Below are 24,492 nucleotides of genomic sequence, written 5' to 3' on the forward strand. Positions count from 1 at the left end.
CCCGTACACACCAGACAGAAGGGGTGTAACAATGTTGGTAGATTCAAGGTTGTGCCGTTGTGGCTCAAGACAATCTAAAGAACGTCAGGCATGGAGGAGAGGTCTACTTTGGTAGTCGTAGTAGTTTGACTACCTCCAGGCTTCCCTTTCAATCTGAGATATCAAATTTGAATTGAGCACAATATTCTGCATAGAACGTCATGCCTTCAAGGAGCCATGAACAATACAAGTCTCTTTCTCTCAGTGATGCTCATCTCATCACAACATATGGGTATATCATCTTCATTCCTCCCTCCCTTCACCACCCTACCGCATGACTGGCGGCCGACTCTCCTTGTTTCCCATCATTCTCGTCACCAGCCACTCGACTGCCTCCTGCACGCCCGTCCCTGTCAACGCGCTACACGGCAACACCCTACTATCCCTCACATTCCCGCCCTTCTCGCCCTCAAACACCCTCCTCACAAACCCCTCCTTAATCCTCACAACCTCGACGCAGTCTTCCCGGTCCTGCTTATTCGCCAACACTAGAATAGGAACCCCGCTCGTCTCCTTGTTGCCTAATATACTCTCCAGCACGAGCCTGCATTCGTCGAGACGGCCCACCTCGCCCTCGTTTACCCCGCCGCCTTCCCCGATCTCTGCCAACGTCGCATTCCCCACATCGCTCGAGTCGATGACAAACACAATCGCGTGCGCAGAGCTGTAGTAACTCTGCCACAGCCCTCTCAAGCTATGCTGCCCTCCCACATCCCACAGCTTGAGGTAGATCGGCGGGTTCGGGGGCGGGAGGGCGAGTGTAACGGTGTTCTGGCCGACTGTCGGGACGGTTTTGAGGTTTGGGTGTGAAGGCGTGTAAGACGCTTTTATTTGCTCGAGGAGCGTGGTTTTGCCGGCGTTGTCGAGGCCGAGGACGAGGACAGAATACTCTGGATGGGGTTAGCGGGTCGCGGGAGGGGGAAGGCGTGGGGGCGGGGGGGGGGGGAAGGGTCAGGACCTTCTTTGCTGGTTGCGTGCAGGTAGATTGATTTGAAGAGGTGGTACATTGTGGTGTGAGTGAGTGATGCGCGCGAGCTTCACATGCGCAAAAGGTGGCAGCTTTATCGATAAGCAGCAGTACTATATCGGCTGTGTGCTGCCGATCGTATTGCACAGTCTCGCCAGTCTAGAGTTGTACAGTAGACAGACAATTAAAATGCATTACGTGACTAGGTATCATATGGCCCAAGCCAAACATTGGACAAGTCCACCTCCGTCTCCATCACCAGTCATCGATCATAAAGTTCGCCTCTTCGCTCTCAATATCCATAACCTTCCGTGCCGCCTCACTCCCGCTCACAGGCAGCATCTCTAGCCCAGCTTTTTTGAACTGCTCAGGCACCTCCTCTGAATCCAAAAGCCCCACCTGGAACAAGACACTGGCTTGATCCCAATACACCCGCTCAGACCAGACCTTGCCTGCGCGCATCCCGACAATGCTGACTACAATGATCTCCACCTTCTGGTTTGTAGGCTTGACGTCTGGCAGTATCCACGGCATGACGCATGTGTGCTTGAACTGTACGTATAATTCGTCGACGATGCGATCTACACCGACTGTGCGCGAGACAAGGCGTAGGTGGAGCGATGGCGGAGCGCTCTTGAGGAAGTAATCGGCGTAGAAGCGCTTGAGTTCTGCTCTGCCGAAGCCGCCGGTCATGGTTGGTGTAAAGTTGACGCAAGGCGTGGGGTGGCTGACGTAGGTCTCCATAAGCTTTTGGACGTTGTGCTCGCGGTATTTCTCTGCTGCTGTCAGCAGTGCAGACAAACGTACGGGGAAACAAGGTTATCTTACGTTCTACGTTGTCCTCCCATGGACGTTCCAGATGCACTTCTGCGCCGAAGCCTCTGCGCACTACGCTCAGACTTCGACTCCACGCAATGGCATCTGCAACCGCGTCGTACTGTTCCAGATCATGCTCTGCGAAGCCCGGATCAACGCCTTCATAGGTGTACGCTGGGTACTCCATCTTGGAGAGCAGACCGCCGGCACCTATCCCCGGCGTTATGCGCTTTGTCACCGTCTTTCTCCTCGCCTGTATGCCCAACACCTCTGGTCGGCGCACAATGCCCACCGTCTCCTCATTATCACCACTACCCTGCGCGAGATGCACTATAACACGGAAGCTGGCAGTGAAGCGGCGTCGCGGATCGGGTATGCTCGTCGGATAGTACGCAACCAGGGAGCACAATTTACTCGTCGCTGTCTTGGGCTCGCTGTAGACATCTAGACAGACAGCTGCTGCTTCACCAAACGCTGACCCTCTATTAGCACTCATCCTTGACTAGTGCACCTAACCAGCTGGTGGTACACAAGAAGGGAGTGCTGACCTACGATCGCATACCGCTCGCCAATGCTCATGCCGTCGCCCAGGTGGTGCAGCGTCTTCACATACTGCTTGCCGTCCTGGCCCATGGGGATGTACTTGACGATGAAGCCCTCGTCGCGCCAGGCGCGCATTGTCTCGACGTCAAACTCCTCATCTTCGGCCGTGATGTAGAGAATCGGCGTGCTGTGGTTAAACGACAGCCAGCCGTTGCTGTCGGCGAGGAACTGCTGGGCCATGGTTAGCAGTGGTGGGGTCGTGATCACGCGAGGCCGTGTCGCGCGCAGCGTTGCGCCGAGTCTGTAGAGTGTTTATCTAGGCCTGCTACAGCTTCAGACGGTACCGCAGGTGTTCAGCTTCGGTGCAGGCAGGTCAGAAATCAAGCATGCCACCACGGCAGGGCGCGGACGCACTGTGGGCGTGACATAGTTGGCTGCATGGCACGGTGTGGGTTCACCAGAGCTGAATCCTGCAAAGAGCGGACAGGTGGGTTCATCTTGCTCCAATTGCATGACGTCGCAACCTCGACCGGGCTGGCCCGGCAACACCTTCCCCACATGAATGGAATCATATGCTACGCCTCGCGCTGGGAATGGTGGGGGTAGCCAGCTAACCGTCTATTGCGGCTGAAGCACTATGTACAAGAACGATGAAAATCAATAGACATTGTTGATGATAGCCGTCTGACGAGAGCTCAAAAAACCCGTTGTATGTTGCCAGGCAGTAGCTCACGAAGTTCGTGTGCTCGGACGCAGGAATGTGTGGGGATTGGAGGTATACGCCGTTCACGACGACCATGTATCAAAGATTAACTCTCTTGAAACAGCATGTACAATCGCAAGCTTAGACTCACCGTGAGTCGAATAATGAGAAGGCGGCTCGTGGTTTGCGATGGTCGAACCATACTGACCAACCAACCATCGCCACACTGTACAGTGGAGACATTATCCAATGAAGAAACCGTGTTGTTTTGAGACACTTCCTTTTCATCGATGCGTGACAGGCCGTTAAGCGAGTTGCTGACCGGGAGTGGCATGCACTTCCACAGCGGCGTTGTGGCGTAGGGCTGAAGTTCAGCTGCCCAGAACTGAGGAGCAGCAAAACTGTGCTCAGGAATATTGCGGTGCCCTTGAGCTTGGCGATGCCGTTTGATCCTGAATTTCTCCTTGAAATTAGCAAATCAAAGAAATAGATGATGGCACGGTCGACTTGTAAGCGCCGCATGCAAAGCAGAACGGCAGTCACTGTACTGTTGCTCAACTGTTGTCATTTGGTATTATATGCGTATACGTCGTAAACAGATCCTCACTTCTGAAGAAGCTTCTCAAGCTCGGCGGCAATCGCATCACCAACCTGTGATGTTGTTGACGAACCACCGATGTCCTTTGTCCGGATGCCGCTGTCGATAGCGATCTTTGTCGCCTCATCGATCTTCGCGGCGTACTCGGGCAAGCAGAGAGAGTACTTGAACATCATGCTCATTGACAGAATGGTAGCGACGGGGTTGACGATGCCCTGGCCGGCGATATCGGGCGCGGAACCTGTTCTATGGTCAGCAATTGCAGTACTGTCAGTAGAGGGTGGCAGCTTACCGTGAATGGGCTCGTAGATACCGTTCAGCTTGGTCTTGCCGTCCGGAATGCCTCCCAGACTGGCACTGGGCAGCAGACCCAAGCTACCAGGGATAACACTGGCCTCGTCGGAGATGATGTCACCGAACAAGTTGCTAGTGACAACGACACCGTTCAGCGCCCTTGGATTCTTGATCATAAGCATGGCCGCCGAGTCGATGAGGTGGGTGCCGGACTTGAGGTGGGGGTACTCGTCCTTCATGATGCGCTCGAATGTCTTCCTCCATAATCTCGATGTCGCGAGAACGTTGGCCTTGTCCAAACTCCAGACGGGAACCGAGGGCTCCTCGACGGAGGCGAGGTTTCCGGCTAACCGTACGACGCGCTCAATCTCCTCGACGCTGTAAGGTTCGGTGTCCATGGCCTTGCCATCGCCCTCGTCCTCTTTCCTGTCTCCGAAGTAGATGCCTCCGGTCAATTCCCGAATGATGTTGAAGTTGACGCCGCGGACGTTGTCGGCCTTGAGAGGCGATTGCTCGACGAGAGAGTCGGAGGCAAAGAAGCAGGGTCGCAGGTTTCCGAATGTGCCCAGTTCCTTGCGGAGCTTCAGGATACCCTGCTCAGGACGGACCTTGCCGGTTCCCCATTTCTATCTGTGTCAGTATGTGTGAGATGTGGCGTAGTCGTAAGTGCGCATACCGGACCACCGACAGCACCGAGAATGATAGCATCGGCCTTCTTCGCTGCGTCGAGGGTTTCGTCAGTCAGAGGGTTGTTGTGGGCATCTATCGAGCACTGTGTTGGTCAGTCGATGCGTGGCGCGTCATCGTTGTGCCACTTACACCACCGAACAGATGTTCTTGGAAATTGAACGAGACATCTGTGTGCTTCTCAATGACCTTGAGGACCTGATTTGGAGTTAGCACGTGTTTGCTGCATCGATTGTGTGCGACCGTACCTTGATGCCCTCTGCAATGACCTGGTTGTGTTATGTAAGCTTTGTATCAGGAAAGCGCGAATGAAGCTGTTACCTCGGGTCCGACACCATCACCTAGATGCGATTAGCTCAATGCTGTGGGGGAGATTGACAGGTACCACTTACCACCAAGTACTACAATGTTGAAAGAAGGCATTGTGACAATGTTCGTGCGATTGCTGTGGAAGCGTGAGTGAGTTGCGCTCCAAATGTTTTCGAGCTTTAGCTCATCGTGGGGCTGCGTAGATTCCCCGCTCTCCGATATCGGAGCCTTCATGCTCGCCCAACCACCAAGCATCCATCAACATTCGTGAGCATCTCTCCACATCGGCACATGAACTTGCTCATTCACAACGTCCTTGAACATCAACAGATACCGATGTCGTTGGTCGGAATTACTGCTTTCTCTAGCGCCGATGTCGCGTTCTCGACCACCACTTTATCCTACTTAGACGTGTGCGATGTGCTTGTACCACGGCTTGGGACAGAGTCATAGTCGCTTGCAATCCTCACATAACAGATGACGAGTCAGCTTGCTCAGCAGACGACAGCCTCGTCCCTTGGCGCGTTCTATGCGTTTAAAATCAGCATTGTGAGCATTACAATATGTATACACCCGTGTCTGCGGCTGTATAAGGCAGACCTGATGCAATACTACGCAGTGGTGGTAGTTTCATGGTAGTTGCACCGAATTCGCGATATGCACATCTTTCAGCGGTGCAAGTACATATGAGTAGCTGTTGTTCGCATCTACAAGTTGTTTGCTCCCATTCATTCGTCTACACCTACGATTCAACACATTCATCACCATGAAGGCTTTCGTCGTCCTTGCTGTGGCCGTTGTATGCTTGGCAGAAGCAGACCCCTACTGCATGATACATACCGCGTCTATCGGAAAGCCGGCTGTTCAGGCAGGGCTAACCGACGCAGAGGCATGCCAGCAGCTACTTGGTCCCCTGCAGTGAGAATGACTGGCAGCAGTACAAAGAATGGAATAACCCCCTACCCGCCCGTCAAAGCTCAGCTTGGTCCTCTTGGGCAGAGGCACACGGCAGCCAACTTTCTGCCGCCCAACTTGCAATCGAGCATTTTGCAGAAGCGGAGACGACGTACAGCGTACCGGCGAGGATCACTGAGACTCTACCCTAAAATGTAGATTACACCACGTTACCTGAATGGTTTACTGCACTGCCAGAGGCGATACAGAGCATCAAGCTAGAGCAGGGGAACGTGTACAAGTCGATCATAGACGCAAAGTCGGAGGCGTTGGCTCCGAAGGAAACAGACAGAGCTGCTTTGAGCATGCTAGCGGGCGTCGCTTTTGCTGCAGCTGTATTGTAGAAGCCATCTTGTCTTGTTCGGGCCCTTCGACAGTGGCCGTTACGGCATCGCGGGACCATTAGGAGCCGGTCGTAACATTAACCAGAAGAGCCGCCTCTGCATCTCAATGAGAGCCGCTCCACAAGACCTAATCCTATGCTGTTATCGTCTCATATACATCATCCGCACCTCCGCAAAGTGAATGAGATGCCCGTTCCCGTGTTTGCAGTTAAGAACTTCCTATCTCCGAACTAAAAGCTGGTGACAGTCGTCCATACCTCTTACCGCAAGCGTTTCAAGGCCGTCCGCCTTATCGCAGATCGACAGCAACCGCAATCCTGACGATGTTTGTCCGGAATTCAACCTCCAGAGTCTGATGCAGCGACCGTCCGAATAGGTGTTTCTGATGACGAAGGGCTTAGCGGGCTGGAGTCGTCGAAGTGCGGCGCGCGGAGGCGAGAGGGGTGATCGACAGGAATCTGATATCACAGATATGCAAGTCGTTCCAAGGTTCTGCCGAGATGTCAAACCCAAACCACAGCTCAGCCGACTTCGAGTCGACCTTTTGGAGGCTTGCTGCAAGTGGCCGTGGGGAACAATGGCCAAGCGAAAGGTTTGGGGGGAAGGATTGATATAGCGGTGGCGAGTATGCTGAGGCTGTAGCCTGCCTGCGAAAGTACTCGATGCAAGCACTTCGAAGGACAGTCAATTCCGCCACATCTCGGAAAGAGGATGGCAGCGCGCATTCCGACACTTCGTCTCCGGAGATCGACAGGTCTCAACTTGCCTCTTGCGTGACTGATTGATTGATTGATTGTGATCAGTCGCCGTGCACCTGAACTGTGATCGAGGTCTGTGGTGTTGGATCGATTGATAGCAACGCACCTCGATACAATCGAGTAAATCGTCGGGATACCTCCCGCAAGACGAGGCTGCATGACGGAGCTTTCCGAAGGCTCGCCTGGACATGCCTAGATATAACATCGAGCCAGCCACACTCAGCCACTTTGGGCCACCCTGCGAAGAATTGCCGCCGGCGCGGCTAAGATCTGAAGGACGTGCTTCTGTCTCGCAAGCGGCGCAGGACGCTCAAGCCTCGTCATGAGCTGACCCAGACCCTGACGGGACTCAAGCGCGCCCCGCCTTGTTGCGGCCTCGAGGTGTGATGCACGTTCGCGCATGCGCTTCTTTGGGTGTCGATGTTCGCGGCAAGAAGACTGTCAAAGAATGAACACGGTTGCGCATTATTATCATCGATTGAGTTGCCGCTTGACGCAGCATCGCCGATGGAGCGCCCAAGGAGAATTGAATGCGCGGCCAAGCAATGTGTACGCTGCGATTGGCCAGCGATAAGAGGTGCCGCTAGTGAAACGGGCTGCTGTCGCCGTTGGCCGTTGCGGACGACCATGTTGCGCTGTGCGCCCTGGAGCAAAGCAAAAACTGAGCTGGAGGATCGGACGGAGACAAGCATGCAAAACAACAGCATGCATTTGCGCATCTTGATTGACACTTTCAGAGCCGTTGTTGCTGCGACGGAGAGCGGCGAGGTCGACTGCTTACAACCAGAAATGAATAACTGGCCGAGCTGGCCGATGATAACCCCAGCGGGCGACCGCGCGAGCGATGCGACAGGGATGTTCCCTCTCCAATTCCACTCCCACCCTGGGCAGGCGATTATGACCAGCGGCCACTTAATTCACTGCTGTCCCCAGAGCCTCACGCCCCAGATATCGACTGCTCTCCACACCCTCACGCGACATTCTTCCCAAAGCACACGCACAACAATCTCTCTATCCAACACCCAGACGATGCGCCGCTAAGCCAGACCGGAGAACCGAGTTCTTAGTAGCCCCAGCGTCTGCTGTGTCTGCTGTACCACCGCTTACCGTCCGTCTTATCGCGAGCCCCTACGTCAACCACCAATTGACGGCCACCGTCTGCACGCTCCAACACCAAACAAGAATCCCTTCCCCAGGGTCGACAGTCGTACCGCACTGCTATCGGCAGTGATTGCTGTCTGTCGCTGCGACCGCTCGCTTTGTAGCCTCCTTCTGCACGCGAGCACATCCAGGGTCTTCACCGCCACAGTCGGCCCTTATCAGTTACATTCCTTCGAGGAACCCTTCAGGCCCTCCGACCACCGTATAACGGCACTCGAGTGCTGCATCCTCACCGTCGAACACGAACACCTACCAAACAACCACAACTATGGCAACCCAGTTCTCGACCGCGACTGCCATCCCCTCCCACCCTGCGCCGTACCAGCACCATGCGTATAGGAAGTCGGCACAGTACTCGCCCACAGGCACGCCCATGAACATCTCGCCCACCTCGCCGCGCGAGACAAACAATATGTTGAAATACCACCAGTCCATCCGCCCGGCCAAGCAGGCCTTGGGCGTTCCCGCGGCGCTCAGACGGACAGAGCGTCCCATCAAACAGTCTCCACCCAAGCACGATTCGGCATGCGCTTCGCCCAACGGTGGATGGGCTGTCAACGGCGGCTTCCCGAGCATGAACGACGGCGCTGCGACTCCGGTCTCGCAGGTCAATCACGAGGACATGCACAGCATCTACAATGAGATGCCTATGTCGCCCATTGCTGGCCCCATTACGCGCAACCACTGGCAGGTACGTTATTACTTTTTTCTATCTGTTGCCCATGCCGGCGTTAGCTTCCGCTCTGTCGCGTGCCGAGTCCGTTGGGGGCGGCCAGCTCTTACGTACAGCGCTCGGGGTGGATCCCTTTAGCGCTGTATTGGATTTGGCCAGTTCCGCTGTCTGCGCCGACCACCCGAGCGCGTCGTCAGACCTTGCGCCTCAACAACATGTGGCTGCACGATGCGTGCCGCCGCTGTGGATGGTGGCGATGGTGTCGCCGACTGTAGCTGCGAAGCGGCGAACATCGTCGAATCTGCATCAGCAAGATATCTTTGAACATCTTGTTCCGGTGTTCGCTCGGTCGCTCATATTACTCCACGCTAGAGGCTGCAACCGCCACAGGGCCTCGTTCACCTCGCTGCAGCCTCGGCTTCAAATAAGTGGAGCCATGGGTCCCTCTGTCAATGCTGCAAACCGTTCCAGACCAATCGTACTGACGAACCTTTTTAGGCGGATAGCTCCACTCCAACATGCTCAGCGCCCTCGTGCCAGGCACCGTTTGGCCTCTTCAACCGCCGCCATCACTGCAGAAAGTGCGGTGGCATCTTCTGCGCACAGGACTCGTCCAAGCACGTTCGTCTCGACGAGCTCGCCCGCTTCCACCCTGAGGGCGAGTGGCACCGCGCCTGCGATCGCTGCCACAGCTCTTTTCGCGAGTGGGAGCACCTCCGCCTGAGCCGCAGCAACAGCGAGAGCTCCAGCAGCAGTGGCGCCGGCGCACTGCCAGTTCAAGCACCCGTAGCAGCGAAGCGTCCAGAGGCCCGTGTCGGTAGTCTGGCGCAGAGCTTCCAGGGCGCGTGGAACTGGAGCACCTTTTAGATTTCCTACCGAAGTTTCAGACTTCAGCACTGGGTGGGCGGTTTTCTGATTCCATCTCTTTCCGATCTATGATATCCGGACGACTCATACACAGTACATAGAGTACTTGACGGTCCACCCTTCACCTGCATAACAGCATTACATCGGCGTCCTGCATTTACCACGATATTCCTCGACTGGTGGCCTTTTGCATTGCACTGCGCTTTAGCGTTTCCTATTCGTGGCACCCACCGAGGGCCGTAGACGGTCGAGAGTGATTGATGGAGACGACTGATGTGGAGGATGGCCGAACGATTTAGCGTTTGTTGATTTTATGTGCGGTGGTTGTGTTTTTCAAAGAGCGTATCTAGCTCTGGCGTTGTGAGTCGTTTTGGGGTTATGGCTCCCTCGGCGTATAGACGGTGCGACCGTCATGGTCGATGATGGCGTAATGGTTTATGAATGAGAACAGTATATGAAAGTTCCTCGATATTTGTTGCGTGGTGGTAGTGTGGTGGCAGTGGTGAGCTGATGTGGTGATGGCGGTGCCCAAGGAGGCGGTATCCGTTGAAGCAGGCAGGCGGTGGTCAGCACACTGGGCAGGAAGCGCGCACGAGCAGTTTATGAGAACAAAGGCGTACACATTTGTAATAATCTGAGTCGATGACGAGCGTGGAGACAATGCTATGACGATGCCATATGGTGCAACACTGAGCTGTAGTCTGCGGCGCTGGCGGAGCTTGATTGGTCAAGCACTCTGGTCCCAGATGTCGCGATGCCGAAATTTTGTTGCGACTTTGGCCAACTCTGCTGCACGCTTCAGCCCCACGGACACAAGCATTTAGTACCAGATCCCCGGGTTTGCGGCTACCCTGTTCTCAAAGGCACCCACCATACGCTCTTTGCTGCCCGAAGTCTTCGGGGGCACGCTGGCTGCAGCCCCCGCGAGAGTCTTCAGAACATCGAGACGCCTGCTTGCGACTATGGCTTCTGGGACAGTTTCGAGCGCGCAGGCGCAAAGTAATGGCGCATTGCCTGCGAATGGCAAGAAGGCGAAGCTGCATGGGCGTGCGTTCTACGAGAGTATTGGCAGCCCAAAGTTCATTCTTGCGCCCATGGTAGAGCAGTCAGAGTTCGTATGTTTCATCGAGTCACTCCTCTCGCCGTGAACTTGCTGACTATATCTTTGTATAGGCATGGCGACTGCTGTCTCGGTCGTTCCTCCCACCCTCGCAGCAGACGAAACTGCTGGCCTACTCGCCCATGTTCCATTCGAGGATGTTCGGCGAGAAGGCGAACTATCGCGATTCACACTTCCAGCCCCTCAAATCGACCCTACCCTCGCCGCCCGACTCCTACCACGTCTCGCAACTGCCGGACTCGGACCGACATCTGGACGGAAACCCCGCGTTCGATCGGCCGCTCACGGTCCAGTTTTGCTCAAACGACCCCGACGACCTTCTCACAGCTGCGAAACACGTTGCCCCGTTCTGCGATGCGGTAGACCTGAATTTGGGCTGTCCACAGGGCATCGCGAAGAGAGGCAAATATGGTGCTTTCTTGCAGGAAGACTGGGATTTGATCGCAAGGATGATCAAGAAGGTGCACGAAGAGCTGGACGTGCCCATCACAGCGAAGATGCGCGTCCTTGAAACCAAGGATAAAACGCTGGAGTACGCAAAGACTATCTTGAGTGCTGGCGCGAGTATCATCACTGTACACGGCAGGCGGAGAGAACAAAAGGGACACAACACAGGTCTAGCGGACTGGACGTTCATTCGCTACCTACGGGAGAACCTGCCGAAAGAGACGGTCATCTTCGCGAACGGCAACATCCTGCAATATGAGGACATTCAGGCGTGTTTGGATGCGACAGGTGCAGACGGTGTCATGAGCGCCGAAGGCAACCTCTACGATCCCACAATCTTTGCGGAGCCGCCTCCGGTAGGCCAAGAAGGCCGCGAGTACTGGCGCGGCAAGGATGGCAAGGGTGGATACAGGATGGACGCAGTCATGAGGCGGTACATGGACATCATTCACAAGTATGCGCTCGGCCAAGAGCCACCAACAAGGAGACCGTTATGGATGCCAGGCGATCCAGAGGAACCGACGCCAGAAGTGCAAGAGGAGGAAGAAGAAGAAGGCCCGCCAAAGAAGAAGCAGAAGCAGGCACCAAAGCCAGCGGAAAAGAAGGGCACTAAGACGACGAACCCTAACTTGACAGCTATGCAAGCACATCTGTTCCACCTTCTGCGGCCGCTAGTATCACAGCACCACAACGTGCGCGACGCGCTTGCGCGGTCAAGAACCGGCGACATCGACGCTTTCGAGAACGTGCTAAAGCTCACCGAAGCTGCCGTCAAGGAGGGCATCACCGCCTGCGAAGCAGAGCAAGCCAACGGCACCGCGAGTTCTGAACCTACACCCGCCGAACAGCTCATCGAAAATCTTGACCCGTACGAATCCTCGCTAGCCACAGTCGCGCGCTGCAAGCGCCCCTACTGGATCTGCCAGCCTTACGTACGACCGCTGCCCAAGGAAGCTATTGAGAAGGGCAGCATGAGTCTGAGCAAGAAGGAGAAGCGCAGGTTGGAAATTGAGGCTGAGGAGGCGAAACAGGCTGGGCTGGAACCGGAGGGGAGGGTGCACAAGGAGGATATGACGAACGGCCAGGTCAAGAGTAGAGAGAGTCTAGAGGAGAACGAGAGGAAAGCTGAGAAGAGCGAGGGGGTTGTCGAGGAGCCTAAGGAGGGGGTTGTGTGTGGGTGATGTGATGGTGTGAGGGAAGAAGAGGTATACCCAATCAAGATCTCAAGAAGTGAATGTCAAAAGTATGAGCAATGTGCAAGCAAGAGTCAGTACACTGCGCACACTCGCACCTGCCCTCGACGACCTCCAACTACGCCTCGAGACTTCCATCTGGACTTTGCCAAGCGTTGGTTACGTAGCAGAGATGCTTTCACTTCAGCGCAACACATCCATAACCACACAACAAGCAAATTCTAACATGTGCGCCTTTCATCTACCGCCTCGACCGGTCCAGCAGCACCATGACCATCACAAAGAAGACAACTGCGAAGGCCCACGATGGCCTTGCAAGCCGGCTGCAGAAACTCCAGAAGGCGCATGAGCGGCGAGATCGAGATCGAGATGCCTTACCGCTCTCCGCACCAAGGCCAGCGCCTACACTCGGGCAGAAGGCATCTCGAGTTGACAGAACACGGAGACTACAGCGCTTGCACGATTCCATCCTCGGACCACACCCTACCTTTCCTGGCAACGTCATTATCCCCGAGAAGATCGAAGCGCGACTCGAGGACGCGACGCGCGTACAAGACATAAAGCACCTCTTACAAAGTGGTGCGGCACAGGTGTACTGGGTTGATGGCTCCGAAAGAAATGGTTTCCTTGGCGCCGGCGTCGTATGGTGTAAGGATGACAGACTCGTCTCAGGGAGCTACCAGCTTGGTCCCAGTACTGGAGGGAACAATTGTGACGCCGAACTATTTGCGATCGCGGCCGCTTTGGGACGAGCGAGGAAGCATGTTCAGAAAGGCAACGAGCCTGCGCTTGTCAGGATCTTCTCGGACGCCCGTGAGATCTTGATCCGCATCAAGAATGGCAACTGCCACACCTTTGGCCCGCTACTGGCAGAGAAGACTGCATTGGAAGGTCTATACGCGCGTGCCCAGTGGCTCAAAGCTCACAATGTATGCATCGAGCTGATGTGGGTCAAGGGACACTCGAACAGCGAGGGCAACCATCTGGCAGATCAGGCCGCACATCATGCAGTTCTCGAACAAGCAGTCGTTCCTCCTGCACCCGTTCCCTTCTTCTCTACTGTCAAGACTGAACTCGACGTCCCAATCATGTGGCGGAACCTTGGTCAGGACTGGGTCGACGAGTGGCTATGTCGTGCGAACCATGCTCACGCGGTAATGCTACGCAAGCAGGCTAAGCTTATGAGACGGCAGACATATGGATGGCAAGTGTCACAGAAGCGAGATGCTTGGCAGCAGACGCTCGTTTTCTTGCGTCAAAGAGACGCATCTCCCGCGCTCGAAGGAGCGCCGGACGGTGATGTTGCTAGTCACCACAACAGCACTACCGAAGAAGCAAAACCGAATGCAAACGAAGTCCCCGATCTCACAACATCTCTTGCAACAGCAGATGTACGCGCTCATGAACTATTTCGATTGCGACACGAACTGCAGACATTGATGGTAGCCCTCAACGAGCGCGAGACGAATATCCCCCAGCCCCTCCGTACCACTACCACTCTCTACGGATACGCACTGCCTCCAAAGCCCAGTAATACCGCAGAACTCATTCGGAAAGCGGTGAAAGTGGACGAACGGATTCGAATATACCAGCTACAGCTCGCTAGTGAACGGGACTTGAAACGTAAAGAAAAGTTGGAACAGAAGCGGTTGAAGGTAGCTATAGACCGACCCTGTATCTTCCAAGACCTAGAGTCCTCATCGATCAAGCCTCTGGGTATCGAAGCCGGGTTTGAACAGCTTTGTGTGCAGGATCCGCGCACAGCAAGTGCAGACGAGGCTGATGGGAGCCATGACTTTCTGACAGAAGCTTGGGTTGGGGATGCATTGTTTCACATTCTGGAGAGCGATCTCGAATACGAGACTAGCTTGCGAGACTAGCTTGCGAGAGACTAGTGGATCCGGTTCGCCATCCAGTCACGCAACATCGAAACCGCATCCTGTCCGCACTTTCCTATGGTCTGCAATTGGGAACGCAAATTCCTCTGGAAGACGCATGCGTGCTTTCACCAAGGAGGTGTTTTGAGAAGCCTGAGGTCCAAGTTGTACGCACTGCGTTCTGCGGATGTGTGCTAACGTACTTCTATGATCACGAATCAAGCCGACTATACAACATGTGGTCATGCGTACTCGCTGTAGCGTGTACACAGTCCCCGCGTCGTTTGTCGTACGAAAGCTCTTGCGTGGACAGGAAGCGAGTTTGCGTCAGATGTTGAGGCACGGAAGAGCTCCGTGACAGTTTTTGGCCAAGTCTTTTGGAGGTCGATGAATTTTTTTCCTCTTTGGATTAAGTAGGCCTTTACCGGCATAGAACGCCTGCCTTACGTAGTGTATATGTAGTAGGGAACTAGCGGCAACCGATGCCTTCACTTCACCATCGCGCTTGCTCACATGACGAGCGAAACTTCAGACCCACATATAGCGCAGTTCTCTTACCCCTTCCCGAGTGCTCACACTGCCTCATCACTTGATCCATTGACTATGTGATTGCAACTGATTCCCATCGTTGCCACTATCGCTACCTTTATTGTTGGCCGCGCGCTCAACGTTGGCAAAGCAACTTCAAGTGTCTCACAGATGGGTCGCCGTCACCAAGAGTTGTTCGGGAAGCCTGGACCGCCAGCATACGAGGACCAAATCAAGCAGAGTGGACGAAAGATCAGGTTCAGGCGCGACAGTGTAGTCCATGACTTCTTCGACGGTGACCATGCTAGCGAGGTAGACTGGAAGAAGTTCGCTGAAAAGGGCAGCGCGTTGGTACGTGTAATACCGACCATTGAGTACATGGCTAACCACCTACTCAATACCAGATGTGCGGTCTCAACGGCGACGACGAAGAAGCCGGCATCCAGATGGGCGACAAGCGTACTCCACCTTCAGCCGCAAGCCCGTGGACAGGTGATCTCACACGAGAGCTCGTGGTCTGGAAGTGGTCCATAGTCAACCCCTCCACCTACTCTTGCAAGATGAACGATCACTGGAAGATACCCGAGGCCATGAAAGCTCTTAGGCTCAATGGCAAGCCGCAGTCAGAAGGCGGAGACAACGCGTGCTATCGAGTCGAGCACTGGAACCCGAAGCCCACAGAGAATGGACGACAGATTCCCGCGATTAATCAGTGGTATACTGTCGATGGTATGGAGTACCAGGTAAGTGAGGTGGTACCTTCAACTTCGCGATTACTTTGCTGACGCACTTGGAGGCCACACAAGCACACTATGAACTCGGCATCAACCCCACCGGCGGCGCCATATTCGGTTTCTTCCTCGACTCGCCTATTTACGCAGCATCAAACACCTGGTACGGCGGCCGCAAGCCCGTCGACCCCACCAAACTCCCCAGGCTCCGCGCCTTCTCGGACATTCTCTGGGGATACTGGAACCGCAACAACCCCGACATCAAAAACATCCGCTACTTCTTCATGCTGGGTATCAGCAACGACCAGACGAACCAGCTCATTGATACGTGTCTGCAGAAGGCGGGGAAGCAGTTGAGCGAGTGGCCTGGCATGGAGTTTGATACGAAGACTGACGAGGGACATGCGTTGCTGGGGAGTCCGAATGGTGCTGGCTTTGCGTATTTTTTGATGCAACATAAACGGGAGCTAGGGCTTAAGACGATTACGAAGGTCACGGTGTTTAGGGCGGAGACGGATGATGATCTGGCGTTTGTAGATTCGCATTTGTTGTTCCATGTCGGTGATGTGGAGGGCGATGAGGATCAAGACGAGACTGAACAGGATGAAGAGACGCTAAATGAGCCAGCGAAAGCTGGGCGATATGCGCGAGCTTTCAAGCTCTGACACTTTGGGGCAATCTCGAGGTGCTCCGGGTATCACAGTGCGGGATTTGGGCCAAAGTATGCGGAGGCTGGTAAAGTAGCCAGGTATTGGGTAATGCTGTACGGCATGTATGGGATGATGCTTCCAACTGTCTTAAGGTCATTCGCTCGTAAATTTGAGCAGGGCGAGACGGTACGTAGACGAGGTGAAGAAGGAAGTAACGAAATGATCCCACGAAAAGACATTTTATCTGTAGGACATGACGCACAGTCTTCTCAACGAAGGAGGCAGAATGGACCCCTCGACGATGGGGTCGAAAGTGTTGTCGAGCACGTGTTGAGGTGGTTGAGACGTCCGCGGTAGTGGAGAAGCGGCTAAGGCAATCGTCTTGGCCAATCAGGAGGGAAATATTGGTCGCGCCAAGTCTGCTGTTCACGCCACCTGCCACCTCGCACCTGGACCTAACGTCACGTCCAAACACCTCAGTTGTACATCTCTTGCCACGGAGAATTTCTCCCTTTTGAACCACGTATTACTACTTTTGCATTTTCGCCCTGCATCTGTAGCCAACTCGCAGCCTTGCTGCTTCCCCACATTCGGTTCCCCGCGTTTCGGCAGATCAGGGCCACTTTTCCACGTCACGGCTCCTAGCCCGGACCATCGCGCAACATGTCCAACGACATCGACCCTGAAGCAACCACCGAAAGCGCGGATGCCGCGCGTGACCGTCTCGACAGGCTACCTGATGAGCTTCTGCTCCAGCTTTTCGAGATACTGGGTCGCACGTCGAAACGCGATTTGTGCAACGTGTCGCGATTGAACAAGCGCTATCACCGTCTTAGTGACGCCGTACTGTACAAAAGCATCCTTTTCGAAACACCAGAACTACATCTTACTTTCAGTGAATCGCTGGGACGTCGACCGCGACGGGGCTCGGCCATCTATGAAGTGAAGTTGGCGTACCCCTCACACGAGCTGTCACAGCTGGCTCTGGATGCCCCACTGCGCCATCACTATGACCCGTCGCATTCGTTGTCGAGAATGTCCAACTTGGAAAAGCTTGACATCTCGTTACCAGACAAGCTATTGCATGGTATTGGGTGCCTCTTCAATGGACCCTTCGACCTTGCCTGTCTCAAGACATGTACTCTCTTTTATCAATGCGCCGACGATGGATACTGGGATCTCCGCGAGAACATCCACATCTTTGCCCACCCCGAGCTGGAGAATCTGACCATCCGGAGAGCGAAGTTGGATGATCGAGGATTCGACTCTCTCGAGCGCCCACACGAAACGGCGCTAAAGAAGCTGCACCTGATCGAATGCGACATCAGCGACGACACACTGTCAGATGTGCTCGAGTTCCCTATAGGTCTGGAAGAGTTCGTAATGACACAGCTTGAGGAACCGGAGCCCGAGTTGGAAGAAAGCTCTGACAGCTTCAGCGACTACATCATCGCGCTCAGCTCACAAGCACATTCGCTCAAAAGCATCACAATCGACTTCCCAACATTAGGCTGTCGCAAGACATTACGTCTCAGAGAGTTTCAGACACTCAAGGAACTTCGGATGAACTGGGACTACCAGTTGTTTGGCAAGTCCTCTAAGAAACCTCGCCTACATTCGGTTGGTCTTCCCCCAGAGCTTGAAGTACTCGAGTTCTTCAATGAGTTGGGTAAGGATGAAGAGGTTACAGATCTTCTGCTAGCAATGCTTGAGAACAAGAGCATCGTTGCGCGAACATTGCAGAAGATGATCGTTGTGGAAGGCAATAACAAGGTATTGAGCGAAGTAAAGAGGGTCTGCAAAGAGCAGAATTTGCAACTAGACATAATTGGAGAGCTAGACCAAGACGAAGATGAAGACAAAGATGAAGACGAAGATGAAGACGAAGATGAAGATGAAGATGAAGACGAAGACATAGACGGAGATAGTGACAGAGATTCAGATTAGACAGCATAGAATCCATGCAAGCACATAGAACAGCTTGGCTGCCGTTGCTTTAAGCTCAGACTCGACCAGCCAAGATGATTGTAGGGCATCTCTCATGTACGCACACCTCCGGCAGGTTGGGAAACGCAAACTGCGGGGCGCGAATGAAATCCCACAAATCAAACGTAATATCTTTTTTTTTTGACACGGACGAGCAGCATCGAACGAAAGCAGGACACATCTCACGATCTTCGAAGATTCTACAGCGGCGGGCCGCTGAAGCTTCTGACATGTCCCCGGTTCACCGAGACGTTATGTCTATGTTGAGGCACACATAAAGCTTGAGGCTTGCTTCTTGGTCGGCGTTCACAAGCTCAGTCAGACGAAATCTGCTTTTCTATAACTTGAGGTCAGTCCTGCTATTCCTATCGAAGATGCGCTCCGCAATCCTCAGCTTTCTGGCGGCCGGTGCAGCAGCGTTGAACAATGGGATGGTAAAGTTACCCAAAATGGGTTATAACAATAAGTTTGAAGAGTCACCCTGTTCAAAACAATGTGCTGATTGCATTCAGCCTTCAACGCTTTCGGTTGCAACTACAGTGAGTGGACAGAAGTCTGTTCGCGCTAAAAGCTTGGGCCGCAATCTTGACTTCTGAGTGAATGTTCACACCTCAATATCTCAACAACCACACGGTGAAAATTGAATCTGGTTGCAGCAATTGAATGCTCAGAGTCTCAATATTTAGTCTGGTAACCCTGGGCTCGCTCACAGGCTCTGAGGCGCCTTGGCATTGAGTAGATGAGCTGCCTGATCAGTCTATCGGGAAGTGCTGCCCATGCCTCTTTAATACCCTCACAAAAGCAATCCCACTCCTCCTGAGTATCTCCAAGAGTGTCAAACTCAGGGTGGAGATGATGTAGCTTACGTTTGAGAGCCCACCACATGTGTTCTATGGGGTTGAGATCAGGTGAGTATGGTGGTGCTTCAATCGTCCATACCCCATGGGTCTCTAACCATCTCTGAGTGTACTTTGAAGCATGTACACGGGCGTTATCTTGCATAAACCTCTCTCCAGGTTTGTAGTGAGGGCAGAGTCCATCTTTGAGTGCGTTACAGTACAAAACTGACGAGTAGCCGTGATGTTGGGCAGTGTAGTCCCTCTCCATGATCACCAATTCACTCCGTCCAACTCGGCCACCCCTTGTCACCCATATAGAGGCCCACACCATCTGCTGTTTGGCTCTGCCAGTACTCATCTCATGTACTTTGTTGTGGTCAAATTTCTCATAGGGATACTGAAAACTCCACTCCTGATCCTCCCCAGTACCACGGGCAATGCTACACTCATCACTAAACTTGATAACCCTTCTCTTGTAGTCAAACACATGCCACTCCTGAGCATACCTAAGCCTTAAAAGTGCTGTGCCTCTATTGATTTTAGGGCAGCGCTTTGCTCTGAAGTTGCGTAATCCTTCCCCAAGTAAGGCTTGGTATACAGTCTTCTTTGTGACCAATGGGTATGCCTCATCGTGTGCCCAGAGTCCTGCCTCCTCTAGCAGATCTTGGTATTGTATTTTAGGGTACTTTCGAGCTACTCGGAGTAGCAGACGGCGTTGGCAATGGCTGAGTAGAGGTGGTCGGCCTGTACAAGGCCTGCTGGTGTTGTTGTGGGTGCTGTTCCAACGGGCAATAGTTTTCTGTACACAGTGTTGCGAGCAACCCAGCTTGTTGGCAACTTCACGTGTCTGCATCCCAGCCTCTATAGCAGCCATTACAAAATCGCATTTGCGAATAGATAGCTCAGCATTAGGCCTTCGATTGGCTGAAATAACTGCGCTGAAATCTGTCATATTGATAGAGTTATGGTTGATGGAAGTGGTGGGGTCTCTGATGCAATTGTGTTGATGAGGCTGCACGGTCCACTTACCGTGCACGGTCACCCAACGCCCGGATTCAACCAACGCCTGGTGCACCACACATAGACGTTATTTCAACGCGTAATAACTCAACAACCATGCCAGGAATTAAAAATGCACTTGAGCAGATTCGTAAATTGAAGCCAGATGTAAAACTTGTCTATACTACAATTGCAAAAAATCATGGTGTTTCTCGCACAACGTTGTCGTGCGCGCATAGGCGTGTGCAGGTCCCCCGACACGTTGCCAACCACAACCAACGCAAACTCAGCGACCAACAAGAAGCAGACCTTGTGAGGTATATAGAGGAGCTCACAGCACGTCGCTTACCACCTACAAGAGACATGGTGCAAAATTTTGCGTCTGCAGTTGTGTCAGATCGCTGCTCCAATAGCTGGGTTACACGCTTCCTCAACCGTCACAGCAACCAGCTCACGGCTCAATGGACAACGGGTATGGACTCTAATCGTCACAATGCTGAGTCAGAGTATAAGTACAAGCTGTACTTTGACTTGTTGCAACAGAAAATAGCCGAGTATGACCTTGAGCCTGAGCACACGTACAATATGGATGAGAAGGGCTTTGCTATTGGAGTGCTGGGCAGGTTGAAGCGCGTCTTCAGCAGGCGTCAATATGAGAAGAAGGAGGTTAGGCAGGCTTGTCAAGATGGCTCACATGAGTGGGTGAGCCTGTTGGCTGCAATTTGCGCGGATGGTACTGCTCTCCCTCCTGGTATCATCTTTGAGTCAAAAAACTCAACCATCCAGAGACATTGGGTTGCCGATATCGAGGCAGGAACACACCTAATTCACGTGGCTTCTTTGCCTAAAGGCTGGACAAACAACAACATTGGATTGGCCTGGCTTGAACAGGTGTTTGACCGCTATACCAAGCCAAAGGCGCGGTTGAAGTACCGCCTCTTGATTGTAGATGGCCATGGTAGTCACCTGACACAGGCTTTCATCGAATACTGTCACCAGGAACGGATCATACTTGCAGTGTTACCCCCTCACAGTACCCAGACTCTGCAGCCGTTGGACGTAGTCTGCTTCAAGCCTCTCTCTTCTCACTACGCCAGCAAACTTGATAACCACCTCCAGCAATCCCAAGGCCTATCCCCGCTGTCGAAGGCTGACTTCTTCAGCCTATTCTGGCCTGCCTGGGTATCTACGTTCAATGCGGAGCTTGTACAGAAGGCCTTCACAGCCACCGGTATATACCCAGTAAACCCCAACATTATACTCAATAGGTTCCGCCACATAACCCCTGAGGACTCAGAATCAGTCTCCTCTGCTTCTACGGCTTATTCTGCAGACAAGTGGCTCAGGGCTTGCTCAACCCTACGTGCAGAGGTGAAGGATCCGCGCAGTGTAGGTGCACGGAAGCTGGGTCAAACTATCCATCACCTCTCAACACAGGTAGAGCTCCTTCACGACGAGATTGAAGGCCTGCGCAAGAAGCTATACCAAAATCAGAAGTGTCAGAAGCAATCCAACAAGCAATTGGACTTGCAACAACACCAGGAGTATCACGGCGGAGCAATGATGTGGTCTCCTCGAGCCTTCCGCGAGGCGCGCGCTCGCATGGCTGTTGCAGAACAAGAGAAGCAAGCTGATCAGCTAAAAAAGGCTGAAATGAAGAAGTTAAAAGCCGCTAATAAGCTCTACAAGGCCAAGATAGCAGATGAAAAGCGTGTGGCTCGGGTGAGGGAGAAGGAAGAGCGAGACCAGCTGAAAGCTGTGAAGGCCCAAGAAGCAGCTGAATGCAAGGCAGAGCAAGAGCATCAAAAGCAAGTTCACGACACTGAAAAAGCTATACAACTGTCCCAAAGAGGTAATCGCATAACCTCAAAAGCTTCTGCAGCCAAAAAGAAGCCTGCACGTTGTGCTGTAGGTGCTCGTAGTTGTCCAAAGCCTGCAACGCCTCCTCTGCCAGCTCGCACTCACACAACCCGCAGCGGCCGTACCGCCACCCTATATAATTGATTTGTATGGAGGAACTTTGTCGCATAGGTCTATAGAACAAACCACCAAGTTTTCTTATAATAATAACCATTGTATGTGGCTCTACAACCTCATTTTTGTGGTAGGCGTGAAGGCTTGGAGCGGGCGTTGGTTGAATCCGGGCGTTGGGTGACCGTGCACGGTACGCGAACAGACTTAAGTCTTAGTACTGTAGAACGAAGAGATGCTCCTAGCTATGGCTCACTCCATGGTCGACGAGAGTCTTGTCAAAGCAGGGTAAAACTCAATCATCTTTGATGATTGCTTCTCAAGAAAAGAGCGAGGTAATAGCGGAGAGTTGATGAAGGGTAAGCCATTATCGTTCCCACATCGCTCTCCTCCCTGACCGGTGACATAGATCCCGAGAAGTTCCCTCCAGGTATGCGAAGCTTGACCAATAAGCTCAAAAGCCTAGGTATCTGTTGAAGTGAGTGGATTGTGTTGATTGATCTTTTTGAGCTATTGGCTAGAATCGATCGAGACTATATAGTAGAAGGGGATAGCAGTGAAGGGTTGGGGAAGCAAACCGAGCTAACCGAATGAGCTGGACAATCAGTGCAGCGGACCGTTAGCAAACACTGCAACGGACCGCTAGCAAACAGATGGAGATCCGTGGATATCTTCACTCCCTCCGACAGTATCTCGACGTCGGCATACCCAGATGCTGGGTACAAGACATGTGCTGGATTCTGAGGATCATATGGACATGAAGTGGAGGACATCCACACCTTCAGCGATTGGCCGCTTTCAACGCATGGCCGATGCTATCACTGCTCGAGCAGTCGATAAGGACGAAAAGCCTTTCTGGTTCTCGATCGACGAATAGGGATGGCAGTAACCTTGAACCTGGGGAAAGCGGCTTGGTCACAGCTGGCGCATCAACGACAACATCAAGCCACGGTGGAACTCACTAGCTGCTATCATGGACAATGCGAGCTTCCAGTACTGGGTAACTGACTACGATATGGATATGCTGGAGGTGGGAAACATAAGTCAAGGTAATCCCATCGGCAACCTCATGTATGATGAGGCATAACCATTTTACAGCATGGGCACTGCTCAAGAGTTCGCTCTTTATCTCTACGAACTTGCCCAAGGCAAGTGAAGAGGCCCGTGAAATCTTGAAGAACCACGTCATCATCAAGATCAACCAAGATCCCAATTTCGGCGAATCTATCGTACCCTTCTGCAGGGGCAACGGCCAACCCGACTACGTGTCCAACGCTACGCACCCCACACAGTACTGGTCCGACAACAGCAGCTACGGCGTTGTGTTTATGCTCCTCAATACCCTCGATATACCGCAAAAACTTTTCTTCAATCTCACCGGGAGCTGGTCTATCCGCGCAGGTCGTCTCTACAATGTCTCAACTTGTGGATGCACACCAACAATGGAACAGCTTTGCGCAATCCGACCGTTTCAATGCCGCCACATGGTGTTGCAGCACTGTTGCTAAACGATGCAGGGCCGGAGCCGAGTGCGTTGGGACTGCCGTGTTGTGGAATCTATTGGCAGTACACATGGCCGGATGGGGCGTACTACAGCAGTTGACTCCCAGAAGACGAGAGAGAAAGGGATCTGGCTGCCCAAGATCTGTTCGACAACTTCAAGTTTGTTCAAAATAATAGTGAGATTCTTCTTGTAAGGATGTGAGATTCTACTGGATTGACGAATGTCACAGGTGCAGCGGATCCACACTAATGAGAGCATGTGTGGTAGTTCGCCACCAAAGGGTACGACTAGTCACTGAACTCTCATAATCAAGACTCAAGCAAACCTATAACTCGAGATCGGTGACTCAGAGTCAATATTTCGACGCTTTGTTGTGGTTTGCCAGCGAGACCTGACTAGCCAGCGAGTGCCTGCTTCAAGCAACGACCGCATGCTGCACGTACGGCGAACAAGCTCACACAAGCAACCTTGGCAGGCTTGAAGCGCGGCATATAACAACATTTAATCTCGCCTTGCGCCAGATACGAGCAAAGATGCACGTTATCTGAATTGGAACTGGCGCAATACATCGTGAACTGCCTAATTGGTACTAGTATAGCCACATTGACCCTTGCCAAGTGCCGGCTGCACTGATAAGCAACCACAAGCTTCTCCTGCAATTAATCTATTTGCACCTCTCTCGAGCGCCATCGACTACTCACCATCAACGCCTACTATTACGTCCCCAGTCCAAGTTTTTAACGCAGCCTAACAAGGAAACTCAAGGACAAGTCTAAACCAAGCACCGCTGGAGCAACAAATACTATCTCCAGAAGGGAGCAAGCAAGGATTCACCGCTTCTTGAAAGTTTAATTCCGAGATCTGCGAAAGAAGTGCTGTCGAAGTGCCACCATAGCGTCTTTGCAAATCCGGAAGCCTTGCGCATTCGAGCTTC

General features: G+C 53.1%; 10 protein-coding genes across 10 annotated transcripts; 7 read left to right on the plus strand and 3 right to left on the minus strand.

Annotated features, from left to right (window-relative positions):
* Positions 1-143: 143 nt before the first annotated feature.
* On the minus strand, positions 144-1,046 carry BU25DRAFT_443792 (ADP-ribosylation factor 6; the record flags this gene model as incomplete). The annotated part of the gene is made up of 2 exons (XM_033709381.1): positions 144-929; positions 1,007-1,046. The coding sequence occupies 2 exons, from the start codon at positions 1,044-1,046 to the stop codon at positions 307-309; spliced, it is 663 nt and encodes a 220-aa protein (XP_033555667.1). The 3' UTR covers positions 144-306.
* Positions 1,047-1,197: 151 nt separating this feature from the next.
* On the minus strand, positions 1,198-2,870 carry BU25DRAFT_416123 (uncharacterized protein). The gene is made up of 3 exons (XM_033707704.1): positions 2,371-2,870; positions 1,835-2,296; positions 1,198-1,782 (listed from the first exon to the last, which is right to left on the minus strand). Exons 1-3 carry the CDS (start codon positions 2,603-2,605, stop codon positions 1,262-1,264), a joined length of 1,218 nt encoding a protein of 405 aa, XP_033555668.1. The 5' UTR covers positions 2,606-2,870; the 3' UTR covers positions 1,198-1,261.
* A 732-nt stretch (positions 2,871-3,602) lies between these two features.
* Positions 3,603-5,095, minus strand: BU25DRAFT_495775 (beta-isopropylmalate dehydrogenase). Its single transcript, XM_033711879.1, has 7 exons — positions 5,040-5,095; positions 4,969-4,988; positions 4,896-4,916; positions 4,780-4,845; positions 4,637-4,732; positions 3,959-4,586; positions 3,603-3,907 (listed from the first exon to the last, which is right to left on the minus strand). Exons 1-7 carry the CDS (start codon positions 5,068-5,070, stop codon positions 3,672-3,674), a joined length of 1,098 nt encoding a protein of 365 aa, XP_033555669.1. The 5' UTR covers positions 5,071-5,095; the 3' UTR covers positions 3,603-3,671.
* A 551-nt stretch (positions 5,096-5,646) lies between these two features.
* On the plus strand, positions 5,647-6,062 carry BU25DRAFT_495776 (uncharacterized protein; the record flags this gene model as incomplete). The annotated part of the gene is made up of 2 exons (XM_033711880.1): positions 5,647-5,755; positions 5,844-6,062. Exons 1-2 carry the CDS (start codon positions 5,723-5,725, stop codon positions 6,060-6,062), a joined length of 252 nt encoding a protein of 83 aa, XP_033555670.1. The 5' UTR covers positions 5,647-5,722.
* Positions 6,063-8,247: 2,185 nt separating this feature from the next.
* Positions 8,248-9,996, plus strand: BU25DRAFT_238208 (uncharacterized protein). Its single transcript, XM_033701488.1, has 2 exons — positions 8,248-8,864; positions 9,345-9,996. The coding sequence occupies exons 1-2, from the start codon at positions 8,442-8,444 to the stop codon at positions 9,711-9,713; spliced, it is 792 nt and encodes a 263-aa protein (XP_033555671.1). The 5' UTR covers positions 8,248-8,441; the 3' UTR covers positions 9,714-9,996.
* Positions 9,997-10,675: 679 nt separating this feature from the next.
* BU25DRAFT_463694 (FMN-linked oxidoreductase) lies at positions 10,676-12,461 on the plus strand (the record flags this gene model as incomplete). Its single annotated transcript, XM_033710622.1, has 2 exons — positions 10,676-10,828; positions 10,887-12,461. 2 exons carry the CDS (start codon positions 10,676-10,678, stop codon positions 12,459-12,461), a joined length of 1,728 nt encoding a protein of 575 aa, XP_033555672.1.
* A 281-nt stretch (positions 12,462-12,742) lies between these two features.
* BU25DRAFT_354431 (uncharacterized protein) lies at positions 12,743-13,615 on the plus strand (the record flags this gene model as incomplete). Its single annotated transcript, XM_033703511.1, has 1 exon — positions 12,743-13,615. A coding segment is annotated over one exon (873 nt), but the record flags the coding sequence as incomplete, so codon positions are not given.
* Positions 13,616-14,752: 1,137 nt separating this feature from the next.
* On the plus strand, positions 14,753-16,175 carry BU25DRAFT_379643 (uncharacterized protein; the record flags this gene model as incomplete). Its single annotated transcript, XM_033704203.1, has 3 exons — positions 14,753-15,229; positions 15,283-15,621; positions 15,675-16,175. Coding segments are annotated over exons 1-3 (1,020 nt in total), but the record flags the coding sequence as incomplete, so codon positions are not given.
* Positions 16,176-16,733: 558 nt separating this feature from the next.
* BU25DRAFT_416129 (F-box domain-containing protein) lies at positions 16,734-18,370 on the plus strand. Its single transcript, XM_033707705.1, has one exon. The coding sequence runs from the start codon at positions 16,923-16,925 to the stop codon at positions 18,204-18,206; it is 1,284 nt and encodes a 427-aa protein (XP_033555675.1). The 5' UTR covers positions 16,734-16,922; the 3' UTR covers positions 18,207-18,370.
* A 4,760-nt stretch (positions 18,371-23,130) lies between these two features.
* Positions 23,131-23,657, plus strand: BU25DRAFT_435517 (glycoside hydrolase family 27 protein; the record flags this gene model as incomplete). The annotated part of the gene is made up of 2 exons (XM_033708922.1): positions 23,131-23,479; positions 23,551-23,657. The coding sequence occupies 2 exons, from the start codon at positions 23,131-23,133 to the stop codon at positions 23,655-23,657; spliced, it is 456 nt and encodes a 151-aa protein (XP_033555676.1).
* Positions 23,658-24,492: the final 835 nt, after the last annotated feature.

This window comes from Macroventuria anomochaeta, assembly GCF_010093625.1.
Source record: "Macroventuria anomochaeta strain CBS 525.71 unplaced genomic scaffold BU25scaffold_55, whole genome shotgun sequence".
NCBI classification, from domain to species: domain Eukaryota; kingdom Fungi; phylum Ascomycota; class Dothideomycetes; order Pleosporales; family Didymellaceae; genus Macroventuria; species Macroventuria anomochaeta.